The 12125-nt window shown below is 39.2% G+C and overlaps 2 protein-coding genes across 2 annotated transcripts in view; one reads left to right on the top strand and one right to left on the bottom strand.

The window, feature by feature from the left end:
• The first annotated feature begins 349 nt into the window (after positions 1–349).
• LOC107678597 (coiled-coil domain-containing protein 110-like) lies at positions 350–3417 on the top strand. The gene is made up of 3 exons (XM_016473930.1): positions 350–2379; positions 2564–2669; positions 3039–3417. The coding sequence occupies exons 1-3, from the start codon at positions 709–711 to the stop codon at positions 3086–3088; spliced, it is 1827 nt and encodes a 608-aa protein (XP_016329416.1). The 5' UTR covers positions 350–708; the 3' UTR covers positions 3089–3417.
• The window catches only part of LOC107678596 (lymphocyte-specific helicase-like), an 11634-nt gene continuing 2701 nt past the window's right edge, over positions 3193–12125 (bottom strand). Inside the window, exons 5-23 of the mRNA XM_016473929.1 lie at positions 10915–10968; positions 10789–10813; positions 10603–10664; positions 10479–10517; positions 9997–10221; positions 8764–8946; positions 8502–8645; positions 8072–8268; positions 7851–7947; positions 7545–7706; positions 7017–7168; positions 6785–6929; positions 6607–6690; positions 5941–6060; positions 5557–5673; positions 4259–4418; positions 4026–4122; positions 3825–3901; positions 3193–3694 (exon numbers count right to left, since the gene is read on the bottom strand). Of these exons, the coding sequence (XP_016329415.1) occupies positions 3603–3694; positions 3825–3901; positions 4026–4122; positions 4259–4418; positions 5557–5673; positions 5941–6060; positions 6607–6690; positions 6785–6929; positions 7017–7168; positions 7545–7706; positions 7851–7947; positions 8072–8268; positions 8502–8645; positions 8764–8946; positions 9997–10221; positions 10479–10517; positions 10603–10664; positions 10789–10813; positions 10915–10968 (2232 nt within the window). The 3' untranslated portion in view covers positions 3193–3602. The remainder of the gene's footprint in view (positions 3695–3824; positions 3902–4025; positions 4123–4258; positions 4419–5556; positions 5674–5940; positions 6061–6606; positions 6691–6784; positions 6930–7016; positions 7169–7544; positions 7707–7850; positions 7948–8071; positions 8269–8501; positions 8646–8763; positions 8947–9996; positions 10222–10478; positions 10518–10602; positions 10665–10788; positions 10814–10914; positions 10969–12125) is intronic.

Here is a 12125-nt window from a genome sequence, read left to right as displayed (position 1 = left end):
TTGAGACATGTATAAAATGTTTTGGTAATTTTGATTAATTTTGTTTGTGAAATTTACTGTTGGCCAAGCTGAAGAGTTTTGAAAAAGTGACCTTATAGACAGTATTCAGAAATATGTCCTAGCAATTGTAAATAATAATAATAATAATAAAGTATTGTCTATTGTTAGTTCATAATGAAATCAATTCATCCTTATTGTAAAGTGTTAACTTTGGAAAAAAATTTAATAAAACTGCAAAATTCTAACCAATGTCAAATATGTTTGGCTTTGTTTTATTTTAAATTCAGATACTTTTTATTTTTTACAATTTTATTAAGATTCCCAATCTTACCAGATACCAAAACTGCTGGACAAGTTTAAGTTGAGCCTCACCAGTGTGATAATAGCTGCTTTTGTTCTGGAGACGCTAACGAACCATTTTTATAACGTCTTTTTCCTAGTGCTTAGCGTTGCCAGCATTGGTCCTGTTACTATGGCGACAGACATTTTAAAACGTTTTGAACAATGGGGATTGAGTTGCACAGTAGGCTTCTGTTGCAGTCAGTTTGGATGCTGGGGAGTAATGCAAGTAAGGTAAGGGCTCATTTCAACTATTTCATTTCAACATCTATAAAGTGCTTATCAGAAATAAATCTCACACACCATTGCCTGCATTGTTCCCCAAATTACTTGCCTGAATTTCTTACAGTACAAGGAATCTGAACTCAAATGGACCTGGACATTAAACGGACTAGAAGATCTATGCACAAGTGTAAACTTAATGGCATTCAAGACACGCAGCAGGACAGTGACAAACCAATTCCTGATAAGTTGGGCACCTGTCAGCCAGAAGCCATCAGCAGTGAAATGCAATCGAACGACAAAGAGGTGCTTTTTAGTCGGTGGAAGGAAGGACAAGAAGTCCCTTCTAAATCCCAGCATGCTGCAGCGGATACGCTTGAAAACAGGTTCTCGAAAGTGCGACAGAGTTCACTGCAAAATACAAATGGAAATGTCAATCAAGATTTTAATGAGCAGGCAATGGAATCCCTACAAAGAATTCTAGCAGGAGCAGAATTGTTGAACAAAGAAGAGGCTACGATGAGTATCCTTGGGTCAAAATATGATTTCCAGATGGATCATAACTCTAAAGCCTTACATCTGCCCTTCGGTTACTTTATTAGATCGAATTCAACAAGATCTGTTGAACGTTCCTCAAACCCATCCAAAGTCATTTTGAAGGAAATATCAAAGGGCCGAGAAAGAAGCAGAGCCGACAAGAAGAGCAAACATCTTGACTTCTTTGAAGTTGTAAAGGAGCAACTGCAACAGAAGGACTTGGAGAATCAACATCTTGTCCATTTGTTGTTGGTCAAGCAACAGGAACTGAAGGATATTAAAGAGATGTCAAAGCAAACGGAGAAGGAAACCCAACTTATTACTGAAAAGCTGAAGTGCGATGAACAGAAAAACACCGAAATCACCACCAGGTTTGAGCAAACCTCTGAAGATTTGAAGGAGGAACTCGCTGAAGCCAAAATTAACAACAAAACTACTATGAAACAGCTTAAAGCACTGATGGAGAAATACGAGCGCCTCAAAACACGTGCTAACGCCATGAAGGACCAACTCAACGTGGAACTCAATGAGAAAAAGAGCTGTCAAAAATCATTCAAGAAGCTTCAGCAGATGTCTCAAGAGCTGCTAACCAAGCAGAAACGTCTGGAGGAGCAAAGAGATGCAGCAGGACGAGATCTCGCTTTGTGTAGAGAGACGCTGCGGATGATGGACGCCGAACACAAGAAGAACATCAGCATTAATCGGAGACTCGAGGAGGAGGCATCAGCCATGAAAAGTGAATCTGCAAACCTCAGAGAACATTTATGTAAAGCTCAGGAGAAGAACAAGGAGCACATGCAGACGGCTCGTTCCAAAGAGTCTGACAATAAGAAGAATGTCAAGGAATTTCAGGACACGATTGAAAAACTGAACGCCGAGTTGGAAAAGTGCCGAACAGAAAGAGACAAAGCACTTCAACAGGTGGAGACCATGAAATATGAATCGAAACTGATTCGCAACAAGCAGAGAGTGGAGATACTTCAGCTGCAGGAGCAGCAGAAAGCCTCTCTGCAGCAGTCCGATGGTTTGAGAAGAGAGTGTGAGACTTTGATGGAGATGGTCAGTAAACTCAAGAAAGACAAGCAAGTCTTGACAGAGAGGCTGGAGAGCATTCATAAAGAAAAGACGGTGTCAGAGACGGCAAGCACAAACGAGGGAGAACGACTCAAAGAGGCCATTCGTTTGCTGGAGCGAGAGAGAGAGGTGCTGTTAGCGGAGATGGAAGACTTGCGTAACGATTACCTCGGCCTCAGTGACAGAATCACACAGAAAATGGGCCACATGGATGCAGCTGGAGGCTGGAGAGCATTCATAAAGAAAAGACGGTGTCAGAGACGGCAAGCACAAACGAGGGAGAACGACTCAAAGAGGCCATTCGTTTGCTGGAGCGAGAGAGAGAGGTGCTGTTAGCGGAGATGGACGACTTGCGTAACTCAGTGACAGAATCACACAGAAAATGGGCCACATGGATGCAGCTGATCCTCCCATGACCATCACGGACATCACCACAAACCATCAAAGAAACACTCAGAAGCTCTCAGCCACCAATGATGGAATGATTCCTGATGATGGTATGAGCAGAACACCATGAAAAGAACACCACCATTCAGAAGTTTGAGGACAGTAAGGCTTTTTTTGAGCAGAAGTGCATTAAATGGATAAAAAAATGACAAATACATTAATTGTGCAACATATTTCTATTTTAAATAAATGCTGTTTTGAACTTTCTCTACAAAAACGTATCAATGTTTCCACATTTAAGCACTATAGAGTAATAGCTGCTGGAAATTCAGCTTTAAAATAACTTTAAATATATTGTGAATTGTATTCATCTTACCAGCCCCAAACTTCTGACCGAAAGCATACACGTTTATTAAGTTACATGAAGGCATTCATTATAACTGGAATGAAAATATAATCTCATGGTTTCTTCACTGCAGTGATTCAGGACATAAGAAGAAAACTAGAAGAGGAGAACCAGCAAAAGTGAACTGATATGTTGGTTTTCTACCACCACAGCTATTGTAAAAAAATATAACATTTCTGCATCAAGTTCTTTGAAATGCAAATTATAGCCGGTTTAGATAAACATCACGTGCTGTATACAAAATTTATTACATTTTGAAAACATGACATAAGAATGTTTGTTCTACAGTATTCTAGAAGGTTAAATTGCTTTGAAGCGGTTTACATGTACGATTACTATTCAGACAGCTATATATGAAACGTACGAAAGTATTTACAAAGTAGCCAAAATGTGGGATTCTGTTTTTTTTTGTGCTAATCCCAAAACAAAAGTTGACATGGCATGAAAAAAAATGACGTTAAATGTTAAAACTCATAACCAAGGATGGACTTATTAAAAGCAGCAGTGGTCAACATAAGTCTAAAATAAAAAAGATCTCAAACTTTCAGCAGAACCAGCAGGCAGCTTTTAGACCAGTTTATGTTGCTTGATCAGTTTAGGCAGTGGTAACAACTTTTGACTTCAAGTGTCAGTGTTCTCAGGACAGACTGATGTCACCATTGTCATCTTTGGTCTCCACAACTTTAAACACCCCGTCCTTCTCCTGTTTAACACGCTTCATGGCTTGATCTGAAAAGGGAGATTTGATTCATATGAAAGGGGCATTAAAATGTCAAAGCATCACTATAAAAATCACTAAGCAGTGGAATCTACACACATTACAAAAGACATTCAGATCTGAGATGTGAAGGGCACTTACTTATTAAATCACTACGGTCCAGCAGGATCTCCAGATCTTTGTCACTGATGACCTTTCCTTTAGTGCCTTTCACTGCCCTGCAAAAGCACGAATCACATCAGAACAGTTATTGTGATGCAACTTACAACACAGAATTTGGTAATACTTTGTGATGGATTAAAACTCTTGTGACAGTCAGATATACAGTATGAATGTCTGTACCTGTCATAATCTCTGGACTTCAGCAGTTCCACAAGCTCATTTAAATCCACACAGCTCTTCGTCTCTTTGAGTTCTGCTTTTGAACCTTTAAACTTATCTAACAAGACAGATATGGGGGGTCAATAGTGTCATAGCAAAAAAAGTAGATATTAAAAATAATAATAATAATAAATTGATTCATTTCATCAAATCCAAAGGTTGATAATGCGGCATTTTCTGCAATAGCTACGTACTTTTGTGAATGACCATCTTCTCTAGTTTTCTCTTGGCAGAGGCTCTCTCCAGGATCTTCTCATCAATGGTGTTGGCCGTAATGAAGCGATACACCATCACAGGCTTTGTTTGCCCAATACGGTGACACCGATCCTGTGCCTGCAAATCCGCCTGGGGATTCTAAAGATAAAATTCATAAAATGTATGCTGATAATGAGGCTTTTCATTCAAATAAAAAATAAAGGGTTAGTTCACCCAAAAATGAAAATTCTGTCATTAATTACTCGCCCTCATCTCGTTTCAAACCCGTGAGACCTTCGTTCATCTTTGGAACACAAATTAAGATATTTTTGATGGAATCTGAGAGCTGTCTGGCCCTGCATAGACAGCAATACAACTGAAATGTTCCCAAGTCCAGACACGTAGCAAGGAGATCGGTAAAATAATCCATGTGACATCATGGGTTCAACCGCAATTTTACGAAGCTACAAGAATACTTTGTGCACAATAGGAAAAAAAATAACGCCTTTATTCAACAATTCGTCTCCTTCACGTCACCCTGTAGCGCCATTTTGGAAAGTATCCGCTGGACGTAAACAGTGTATGCTGTTCTGTGTCAGCTGCGTCACATGGATATGTGGTTTTCGTTCAGATCAAATCACAACAAGGTAGGAAACAGATCCGGCGTGACGCAGCTGACACAGAACAGCATACGTTGTTTACGTCCAGCGGATATTCTCCAAAAGCAGAGGAGACCAATTGTTGAATAAATTTGTTGTTTTTTTTAGCACACAAAAAGTATTCTTGTAGCTTCGTATAATTGCGGATGAACCACTGATGTCACATGGATTATTTTACAGATCTCCTTGCTACGTCTCTGGACTTAGGAACATTTCAGTTGTGTTGCTGTCTATGCAGGGTCAGACAGCTCTCAGATTCCATCAAAAAATATCTTAATTTGTGTTCCGAAGATGAACGAAGGTCTTGCGGGTTTGAAACGACATGAGGGTGAGTAATTAATGACAGAATTTTCATTTTTGGGTGAACTATCCCTTTAATGAAAGAATAGAGGCTTTATCCAACTATTTATTTTGCTTTTAAAGCCAACCAATTTAGAGTGGCCACAAATTAAGACTTTTTCCCTCATTTCAATTAAAACAAAATGAGGGAACAAATTATTACAAAATGGCCATGGTTTAACTAAAATGATGGAACAAATTCTTAATTTCATGGCCACAATGAATATTTTTCATCTGCATGTCATGTGCGGGGCTCCATACAAGTCACATATGAACAGGTTGCACATCTAAAATCATACCCAGTCACTGTCAAATATGATTACGGTGTCGGCAGCTGTGAGGTTGATCCCAAGACCACCAGCCCGAGTGCTTAGGAGGAAGAGGAACACCTCCGGATCAGAAGAAAACTTCTTCATCTGCATGAGAAAAATATAAAAATCAATTGTCAAATGAGAACAACTCACACAATATGTAATGTGATTGCAATTTGTATTAACCAACAAACTCAGTAGCCCCTCACTGCAGAAAAAAAGATCCAGGGGGCGGGGTTGGATCCACATCTAGGGGGTGGAGACGGGTAGGTTTAGGTATATGTAAGGTGGGAGGAGTTGGATCTGGATCCAACCTCGCCCCCTGGATCTTGTGTTCTGCAGTGAGAACCATCTCAACAAACTGCTGCTCACATTCTCATCTCGGTCTGAATAGCTCATTGACCCATCCAGACGGCTGTAGTCATAACCGCGGAGATAACAATAATCCATCAGAATATCTAATATGGAGGTCATCTGGCTGAAAATCAGCACCTGTTTAAAAAAAAGAAAAGGTGGATGTAATTGTGTTTGATATGGCTACCACCAAAACATACATTCATGTATCCTTTTATACAGAAAGATGCATTAAAGTGACAGAATCCTGACAAAAGTATCAATTTTTCCACAAAATATTAAACAGCTGTTTTTGACTGTTATAATAATAATAAATGTTTCTTGAGCAGCAAATCAGCATATTAGAATGATTTCTGAAGGATCGTGTGACACTGAAGACTGGAGTAATGATGCTGAAAATACAGCTTTGCCATAACAGGTATAAATTACATTTCAAAATAAAGGAATTTTAGTATTTCACAATATTACTGTTTTTCTGTGTTTTTGATCAAACAAATGCAGCCTTGGTGAGCATAAGAGACTTCTGCCAAAAACATTAAAATCTTTCAGCCCTAAACTTAAACATACATAAGTTTTATTTAGATGGTTAAATGCGTGCAAAATTTTCTTATAACCACAGTGGAGTTTGACACTCCGATAGATGTTAATCATTAAATTGTATGCATGAGAGATTGTGAACTTTACCTTGTGCCCTCTTTTTTTCAGTTCAGGAAGCATTCGGTCCAGGATAAGAAACTTCCCTGATGCTTCCACTAACTGCTCATCAATCTGTACCAGTGAGATGATTATTGCACTCGTTCTGTTGCCAATACCTTCATATCAGTTGAGATCATTCCAACTCATGCAAAGTTGTGTAAAGTACCTTAAATTCTCCAGTGGCAGGGTCCAGAGGATACTCTATCAAGTAAGCATGGTTGCAGCACCTCTTCAGCAGCATCAGTATGTTTTGCAGTTTTAAGTTGACTTGAGCATCAACTGGCATAGACACATCCACCACTGGGCTGGAGCTAAGGAGACCGTAATAATATCATGTCAGAAAGCTCACAGAGTTTAAAGCAGAGGTAAAACTGGTAAATACAAAAAGAGAGACAAACCTTGCCTGACTGTCCATTTCTTTCTGGACCTTCTCTAGGTATTTCTCAAGATCTTTCATAGAGTCAGTGTTTGACTCATAATAGTCCACCACCTTCCTGGTCCTGCGCTTTGGTCGGCCACTGGATGTTAGCGGCACAGGTTCTAAATCATCCTTAAGGAAGTGTCATAACAGATGCTATTAATAATGAAAAAAATAAATACATACTTCAACCACACTCCTCCTGCTAAAACTTTAATTTAATAGCTGTTCACACTAAGACAAATATTCAGTATAAACATTTTGATTTGAATGAACAATGAATCTGATCTTTAATGCTAATGCATCTTGTATTTGGTGCTGTTTGATAAACACCAGAGCAGATACAAAAATCGAACGGCTGTAAATACTAAATACTGTAGAACTTTCTTCTCCATGACAAGCGGGTGTCAGAAAAGAAAAGTTGCACAGAGCTTTGTGTCCCAGAATAGCTGCAGTTTTTCTTTTTCTAACATGTGTTGGTGCAAACAGGCCACGACATAAAACTCACCTTCTCCTGACCCAGCAGCTTTGCTATAGTCTTGTTAACAATGGCCATGTAAAAGGCCTCCTGTTTCTTGGTTAGGGGGGCGTACACTACAATCTCTTTCTTAGGGGGAACCTCCAGTGTGACGTCTGACTTTAGTCTTCTCAGAAGGAAGGGTGTGAGGATCTGAAAACATTAAAATTACATTAAAACCAAAAGCAAAGAACAGAACAATTGTAATTGCTTTTAATATTCAGCCTATATCTAAACTTAAGACCATTTAAAATGAAAATTTTGGACAATGTCCACAAAACATTGTGGTGAAGATACCTGATGAAGCATGTGAAGGATATTCTGCTCGTGCTCATTAGCCACAATGTTTTCTGCATCTGAAGTGATGGTGCTAATGTCAAACCATGATTCAAAACTGAGGGGAGAAAAGGAGAACAAAAAAAACCAACAACATAACTTGATTTTGAGTCAAGAGAATCCTCTATTCTATATACTGAGGTGATCAGTATCATGAATTCCCTTTGCATGTGACTTCTCACCTCTTCAGGTCATCAAACACATCTGGAAGGAGGAAGTTGAGGAGAGACCACAGCTCGGACAGGTTATTCTGCAGGGGGGTTCCTGTCAGCAGCAGTTTGTTGTCAGTCATCAGCATCTTTAGTTCTTGCACCAGCCGACAGTTCAGGTTTTTAATCCTGTGGCCCTCATCCACAATCATATAGTTCCAGTGGAAACGCTGTGGAGACAAACATGAGAACACTCCATTCATGCACTTCAAAACTGCTTTGTGCTTATCAGGATTCAATTCGATGTTATAAATTCACCACTTTTGCACAAATCTTCGCTTAAGTGGCAGAATGGGCATAATTACTTTAATGAAAGACTTAACGTAAACTCTTTTCCCGATGAACTGTGCACAAGACAAATTTTGTATGCAAGTAAAACAATGCAGATCTGGCATCTGTTTACCTGTAGAATCTTCCTGTCTCTCATGGCTATTTCAAAGGATGTAACAACAACAGGACACATTCTGAAAGGCCCCTGCGGCTGACGAATCTTTTTCACCAGGTCCATCCTCTCTTTTTGTGGACCGTGATACAGCAGGACGGACACCTTAAACATTGAAAACAAGAACGAAAGAGTCAGTCAATCTACAGAAACCTCTCAAAACTGCTGGCATTTGTCAAAGCATTCATTTCAATAAAGATGAACAACAGTTATTGTTTCACACCTCTGGGGTGAAGCGCTTGAATTCTGAGATCCAGTTTGGAAGAGTGGACAATGGAGCCACAACTAGAAAGGGCCCAAGGACCTTCTTCTCAACCATCATTGCAATATGGGCAATGCACTGTATGGTCTTCCCAAGACCCATTTCATCAGCCAGGATACCATTGATACCATTCTCCCACAGCATCTGCAAAGCAGACAGACACGTTTATTAACCATTATACAAACATATTATATTCACCCAACATCCTTGTTTTGCAACTCACAAGTATAAGAGATGTGTGTTTGGTTTTCCCTTTTTAGGCTGTTAGGAGGATACACACAATATTAAAGGGGTCCTATTATGCTCTTTTACAAAGTCTTGATTTTGTTTTGGGGGTGTACTAGAACAGGCTCTCATAGGTTGTTCGAAAAACACATTATTTTTCACATGTTTTACATTTCAACACCTCTCTCCCCAGTCTGGCATGACGAACAACTCGAATAGTTCCTGTATCAAATGAAGGCCCGCCTTCTGAAATACGAAATGTTCTGTGATTGGTTAGCTGGGCCAGTGTGTGTTGTGATTGGTTAGCTGGGCCAGTATATGTTCTGATTGGCAGCACTCGGCGCCTGGTCGGGAAATGTCATGCCCCTTACCATAGCCACCTGCTGCGTGCTTCAGTGTAAATATTGCATCAAAAACAAATCAATTTGAGCGCGATTTAAACCCGACCATAGCCACCTGCTGCGAGCTTCAGTGTAAATATTGCATCAAAAACAAATCAATTTGAGCGCGATTTAAACCCGAATTATTATAACCACTCTAAGTTTGTCTGCCTTGGGAAAGCTAGCGTGTCTCTGACATAGTGATAACATTCGTTGCCTTCTCTAGTGCAGCTCAACCAGGTCTCATCCCATTCGTCGATATTTGTGAAATCACAAATTCCAGAAAATATGTGTTGTAGTCCAAACAAGTTGTTCGTTGTAGTTTTTGAAAAGTACTATCTAGTAATATCTAAAAGTACTAAGTACTAAAAGTAATATCTCCTTTTGGAGTGGACTTTGAGTTTTGTAACTTTGCAGATCTTTTTTATGCTCAAACAGAAACATTACAGACTAACTAAAGTTGAAAAAGTGAAAAAGCATAATAGGACCCCTTTAAAATGAAAATTTAATCCAGTTCTAAATCCAGACACTGGAGAATAAATATACTGCCCTCTGCTGGTCATCTACACATTCAGGTCTGCTCACATACCCTTAGCCACTCTATGCCTTCCACCTGGTACAACCTCATCACACCCCCAGTGAAGAGTTTGGGCTGCTGTGCAGGCACAGGTTGGCCATTCACGGTTCTTTCTGGATCCAGCATCTGCTTGCTATTTTCCCGCAAAGTCTCAGACAGCCGGCCTTTAATATCAGAGTTGGTGTCGCTCATCTTCTCTATATCCTCAGCTTCCAGTTTTACTGATGAATGAGCCTCCTTCAGAAAAGAAAAGAGTATTAAGACAACAATGTTCAAATTCAATAATTACATTATTAAATATTATAACTAACATGTAATTTAATAAAATGTTGTTAACTAGTGCAACTGTAGTTTGTATATGGTTGGCATGTAGAAAGTTGGCATTAATAAAGAATGTGAGCTCACAGGTGTGTTTTATCAGCATTTTACAAGTTTCAATAAAGATAATACTGACTTCACAATGTCTGAAAGCACAATAAAGTATAAAACTTCACCTCTTCCAATTTTGTTTTTTTGGCTTTTGAGAGAATTTCCTTCCAAGAGAAAAAAAAAATCCACATCAGTAACATAACAGACATTAATGGTGTCACTGAAAAACAAACTACATTGAAAACTCACCTCTTTGGTCATAATATCTGCGATTTTGTAATCATCTTCCCTTTCACGCTTCTTTCTTTCAACTTCACATGTAACAAACAGATCAGAATTATTGACTGCACATCAGACATCTTACTGTTTTATATTTTAATATTACAGGATCACAATCACAATACCCTGTATTGAAATGCAATCTTTGAATCCTACCTTTTACAGTCTTTTTATCATTTCCCTGTGGGAGAAAAATAAACCATGAAATTTGAGAATTACAACTCGTTTATCCATCTTTTTCTACATGGAGAAAAATGTAATAAAGCATGAACCCAAACTTACCTTTTGCTTCCGACTAGCAGCTTTCTTTTCCAGTCTCTCTTTTTTAATTCTTTCCTGTATTTTTTTTAAAAAGTAAATCAAAATGGAACTATCAATTACTTCACAAGCACAATTGCAATGTCAATAATACAGCTGATATTGAGAGCATTCTGCAACTCTCTATCACTAAGAACTGAAAAAATAAGAACTCAACAATCATTGAATTTTCATTCACCTTAATTTTCAATGCAGAAATAAGCCATTTTCTGTGAAAGTGTGAGACTTGATTCATTAGCCACTATATGTAAATAACTATAGAATAATAGTGTAGTAAGAGCAAAACTATTTGCGTTACAAACTAGTGCATTTATGCTTATAAATATATAGACAATAAATTAAAACAACAGGATAAATACCAGTCAGCAATATAAAACAGACTGTTTTTGTACAGTAAAATAACTGCAGGTGAATGACACCAGAAGCTTTGCGCATTCAAGTTACAAATGGCCGTATTCGCTCTTAAGTTAAAAATAAGGTGGCTAGTGAAGCAGATTTCACAAATGCTTCCAGGAAGAGCGTAAAGGAAAGAGGCTGGTTTTAAAGGGGTCATATGATGCGATTTCAAATTTTCCTTTCTCTTTGGAGTGTTATAAGCTCTTGGTGCATAAAGAAGATCTGTAAAGTTGCAAAGACTAAAGTCTCAAATCCAAAGAGATATTCTTTATAAAAGTTAAAGAGTCAGCCACGCCTACCTAAAACGCCCCCACATGTCTACATATGTGGGAAGATTTGCATAACGCTGCCCAAATGTTCACGCAAAGAAAGAAGGCGTAACTTTTATTCTCGCTGTAGTATTGTTGTTGCCGCCGCCATGTCGTGAAGGCGTGTTAGGGCGTTAGAACGCTGTGTGTTTCATTGTGAAAGCGAAACTACTTTGTTTGGTCTTCCAAAAGAGGATATCTGCTTCGTCATGCCTGGAGCTGATCCGTGCTGGTCGCTGAGGAAATACATCAACTTCGCGCTGTGGATCGCCGGATTGGCTTTCACCGTGGACGAAGCGGAGTCCAGCCCGGGGTCGTCACATGTGGTTGCCGCAAGCCCGCCGGCCGTGCCGTTCTTAAGCCCACCGGCCGCCGCTCACTCTAGGCCGCCGTGTGTGACGCTGTGTTTAGCGGTGAAAGCGAAACTACTTTATGCCGGCTGTTCTGACTCAAAGACTGTAAGTACGTTTT

The sequence above is a fragment of the Sinocyclocheilus anshuiensis genome, unplaced genomic scaffold (assembly GCF_001515605.1).
Source record: "Sinocyclocheilus anshuiensis isolate Anshui unplaced genomic scaffold, SAMN03320099.WGS_v1.1 scaffold536, whole genome shotgun sequence".
Taxonomy (NCBI): Eukaryota; Metazoa; Chordata; class Actinopteri; order Cypriniformes; family Cyprinidae; genus Sinocyclocheilus; species Sinocyclocheilus anshuiensis.
This window is presented reverse-complemented; position numbering and strand designations above follow the sequence as displayed.